Consider the following 4,444-nt stretch of genomic DNA (forward strand, 5'->3'; position numbering starts at 1 on the left):
CAGCTCCAGGCTGCGTCTCTCCGTTCAGAGTTTCATTTACTGTGTCAGCTGATGAAGAGTTACCACCATTAATAGAAAGTAAACACAGATCTAAAGCTTCTGTGTTAAATTCATCTTTCAGAACTTATGTCAGTGAGCAGAAATTCAGTCTCAGGTTTTGATTGAGAAGAAAAGCTCTCACTAGTTTTACTTTGAAAACAGGAAGCTTCACCGACACTTTATTTTGAAGATGTATTTACTTCCTGTGACAGTAGTTTATGTAGTTAAAATTGAACATTATTCTGCAGTAATTACATCCACTGAAGTGTATTTTTCTTTACTATATTTGTAAAGATTGTGAGTCGTCACAGATATTCCTACTGAAAGTTTCAAAAACACGTACATGGTTCTGGACTGAGGTCCCAGTCCTGGACCTGGACGTGGTTCAGACTGCAGCGTGAGTCGGTCCAGGTCTTTGTGCTTCTGCTGTGGGCGGTTCCTCCTGCAGTGACGGTTGTGTTCTGTGTCCAGTCTCTGCGGAAGGTGGGCCAGGACTCCACGGTGCTCCTCATCTGCATCACAGTGTTCCTCTCCTACCTCCCTGAGGCCGGCCAGTACTCCAGCTTCTTCCTCTACCTGAAACAGGTACGGCTTTTTCTGTAAACATGGCTCCGTTTGGCGTGTTTATCTGTAGCAGCTTCAGAAATCTCTAATCCCAGGCGGGAAATCCGCTCCGGGTTTTCCAGCGTAAACATTCAGAATGAAGAGAAGTTCTTTCAAGTTAAAGCTCAGTTGGATCTGAAGGAACCAGCTGACCTCCATGTAGTAATCATTCATTTAGTGACTCCCAGATCAACCAGTTTGACAGGTTTGACTTCTATCAGCTGATGGTTTGTTCTTGGATTATCTTGAGGAAGAGAAACGATGGAGATAAAGAGTTTATGAAGAAATGAAAAAGATTTCTCTGAAAACAGCAGCTTCTGTGTCAGTGTTCAGACGTGCTCCTCTAACCGTCTCATCTAACCCCCCCCAGGTGATCCGCTTCTCCTCGGAAACGGTGGCGGCCTTCATCGCAGTCGTGGGGATCCTGTCCATACTGGCTCAGGTAGTTTTCTCAGTGACCGTCTCTTTCTGGTCGTCGTGGTTACCCCGGTAACACGCAGGCTCACATTCCCAGCATGCTTCAGTATCTGGTCATCAGGTGGATCTTTGTTTTTTTTCTGTTGCTGTCGTAAGTTTATATTTATAGTTTTAAGTTCCTCCTTTGTTTCATCTGAACCAGAACTAAACTAGTTTTAAAATCAGTTTTCTGTCCTGAGTTTGTCAGTGATGTTCAGCCTCCATGTTCATGCTGGGTTCATTCGTGAAGATGATTTGATGTGATGGAGATTGTTCTGTGTGATTCTCCTCAGACTGTGGTGTTGGGAATCCTGATGCGATCCATCGGGAATAAGAACACCATCCTGCTGGGCCTCGGCTTCCAGATCCTCCAGCTAGCCTGGTACGGCTTCGGCTCCCAGCCCTGGTGAGTGGATCCAAACACCTCCTCCTCCTCCTCAGAGGACCTCCTGCCTCCATCAAACTGTCCTTTAAAAAAAGACTCCATGATTTACTTTGGTCTTGTTTTACCACCGACTCACCACCAGAGGGCAGCAGAGCTATGAAATGGTTCAGCTGCTGCAGCAGCAACACTGTCATCCCTACAGGGGTTATGTCCTTCATGAGACACCGATCTAGTCTGATTTGAGGAGCTGACGTGATGTAAGAAGTGTTTCTTCTTTGTCAGATTTCAGTTTGACGTAGAAAGTGCAGCAGCAGATCAGTGAGTCTGTGTCCTTCAGAAACGATTTCAGCAGAAGGTCGCTGCAGATTCAGCCCCAAACCATCACTGTACCCCCGCCGTGTTGTCCTGTTTGAGTCCCGGGTCTGAACCGTTACTCCAGATAAAACGAGACTCTCGCTGTCCACGTCTTTAGATTTGGTTTTATCGTGGATGTTCTCCGGAGTGCTGATGGTGACGTTCGTTTTTAAAAGCTGTTTGTAAATGTGGGACAAACATGTAAATACTGACTTCTCCACATCACGATGTCGACTCAGACCCTCCAGGGGCGTCCTGCCTTCACTCACTGTTAGGGATGAGGACTGAAACTCGGTACCAAATTGGTACCACCTTATCCAGAACCACCGGTACCGTATATAAACTCTGATTTCAGACATCTCAATCACTTGTATGTATTCACTTCTGCTGTGGAATCTTAGCCGAACATTCTTCAGCGATAGTGGGCGGGCTCCTGTAAGAACAGGTGTGGCTGTGTGAGTGGGCGGAGCTTCAAAATGTCAAGGATGAAGTGAGGAGAAGTTTGTCTGAACCTGACAACAGAAGATTCTAATTGAGTGACGTGAACATTGTTCCGGGAAGAGACGGTCGTCATGGTGATGAGGCTGATAGCTCATTCACGCGCTCTCCTTCAGCTCGTCTCTGCACAGACATTAAAGGGTAACCAAACAGGACAGTTGGAGCCCGACTCCATTCTCAGCCCAAAATGTCAAAATGGGGGGCGGGGCTAGAGGAGCCGGACTGAGCGGCGGAGGTGTGGCCAGAAATGTTGATTTACTGTTTGGTTCCGAGGTTTCGCTGGTGCGGAGGAGCGCGGTGAGGCTGTCTGCTCCGGGATTCACCTGAAGATCTGCTCTCATTCAGATGAACCGTTTCTCCGGCTGGTCATGGATCCGGCTCTGCTGATGCTTTGTTCTTCCTGCAGGATGATGTGGGCGGCCGGAGCCGTCGCCGCCATGTCCAGCATCACCTTCCCCGCCATCAGCGCCATTGTGTCCCGAAACGCCGACCCTGACCAGCAAGGTAAGCTGGTCACCGATAAGGGAGGGAAAACTTTCCGGTGGATTCTGTGGAGCTGTAACCGTGATGTTACCTGTGCCGTCCAGGTGTGGTCCAGGGCATGATCACAGGAATCCGGGGGCTGTGTAACGGTTTGGGCCCCGCCCTGTACGGCTTCGTCTTCTACCTTTTCCACGTGGAGCTGAGCGACACGGACGGCTCTGAGAAAGGCGCCAAAGTCAACATGGCGAACCCCACAGACGAGGTGAGTCCCGCCCTCCCATGGCGCCACACGTGTCCGTGTCTGCGCCCTGACGCCCTCTGCTCCCTCCTCCTCAGAGCGCCATCATCCCGGGCCCCCCCTTCCTGTTCGGTGCCTGCTCCGTGCTGCTGTCCCTGCTGGTGGCGCTCTTCATCCCCGAGCACACGGGGCCCGGCGTGCGGCCGGGGGCCTACAAGAAGCACAGCAACGGGGCGCAGAGCCACTCCCACAGCCCCCAGGGCAGCGGGGCGGAGGGCAAGGAGCCGCTGCTGGAGGACAGCAGCGTATAGCCCCGCCCCCCACGCGGACGCCGGGCGCAGACGGACTGAACTGCTCAGATCTGTGTCCACAGCACAAGGGGGGGTCCTCGTTCCCCAACGCGGGGTCCTGGAGCGGCTGCACCCCCCCACGCCACTGAGGACCTGATGGCGCCTCCGTGTTGTTTGTCCCGCAGCACCAGAAGGGATCGGTCCTGGGGGGGTCCAGGCTCTCGGCTGAACTCTTCTACGTTTACTTGCCAATCTGTAGGTTCCTGGTGGGGTCTGCGTCGTGTGTCCTCTCCGTTCACGCCGAACGGGCGCCGTTTTTATCCCCCAAACAAACGTTGCCTTGAAGTGACTTCAGATCAACATCATGAACCGAATGACGACCGCGGTCCGAGAGGCTCTGGAATCTGACGCTATCGCTCCCATCGGAGCTCCAACGCTTTTTACTCATTTATACTCGCCCCCCTCCCATGGTCCATCCTGACGGTTACCACGGCGGCGGGCGCTCCGGCCTCTGGAGCTCTGATATCCTATCACTGAGCTCCAGAGAAAACCTGCGGCGAGCGGAGCGAATCTCCACCCCCCTGAAACATTTCACTGTAAACAGTCCAGGTGACTCCGCCCCCTCAGGAGGGTGGGCCTGAAACACAGGTCTGCAGCAGATCCTCTGTGAGGAGGTGATGCTGCTCCGGTGGGCGTGGCCTCTGATGCCCCCCGTCTTGGCTGTACAAGAGGATTCAAACAGCAGCAGTCTGGATGGAAAACCTGCGTTCCTGCAGCAGCAGGTCCTGTAACGTCTCCTCACAGACAGGAAGCTGTCGGAGTGGGGGGGTGGGGGGTCAGCCTCACCTGTAAACCCCGACGGCGCCGCTCGTCCCGCCTCTTCCTGCCAGCAGACTCGTGTGGACCGCTCTGACGGCGTCAGACGTTTGTGCCAAAGCAGTTCTTGCGGGGGGGTCCAACCCTCTGGTTGAACCCCCCCACCCCCACCCCCCGTCGGTGGACTCATTTCATTTCTCTGGAAGGTTTTTTCTTTTTTAATATCTTTTAAGTTGTCCGTCTTTTTTTAGTATTTTTCTGCATTTTTCTCGATGAATCTTT

At 52.6% G+C, this 4,444-nt stretch overlaps 1 protein-coding gene across 1 annotated transcript in view; it reads left to right on the plus strand.

Moving 5' to 3' along the window:
* mfsd14a2 (major facilitator superfamily domain containing 14A2) overlaps positions 1–4,444 on the plus strand; it is a gene marked incomplete in the record, with an annotated part of 12,621 nt that overhangs the window by 7,750 nt on the left and 427 nt on the right. Inside the window, 6 exon segments of the mRNA XM_024273677.2 lie at positions 511–624; positions 1,013–1,084; positions 1,392–1,504; positions 2,742–2,839; positions 2,923–3,080; positions 3,155–4,444. Of these exon segments, the coding sequence (XP_024129445.1) occupies positions 511–624; positions 1,013–1,084; positions 1,392–1,504; positions 2,742–2,839; positions 2,923–3,080; positions 3,155–3,367 (768 nt within the window).

Source organism: Oryzias melastigma, linkage group LG17, assembly GCF_002922805.2.
Source record: "Oryzias melastigma strain HK-1 linkage group LG17, ASM292280v2, whole genome shotgun sequence".
Classification (NCBI taxonomy): domain Eukaryota; kingdom Metazoa; phylum Chordata; class Actinopteri; order Beloniformes; family Adrianichthyidae; genus Oryzias; species Oryzias melastigma.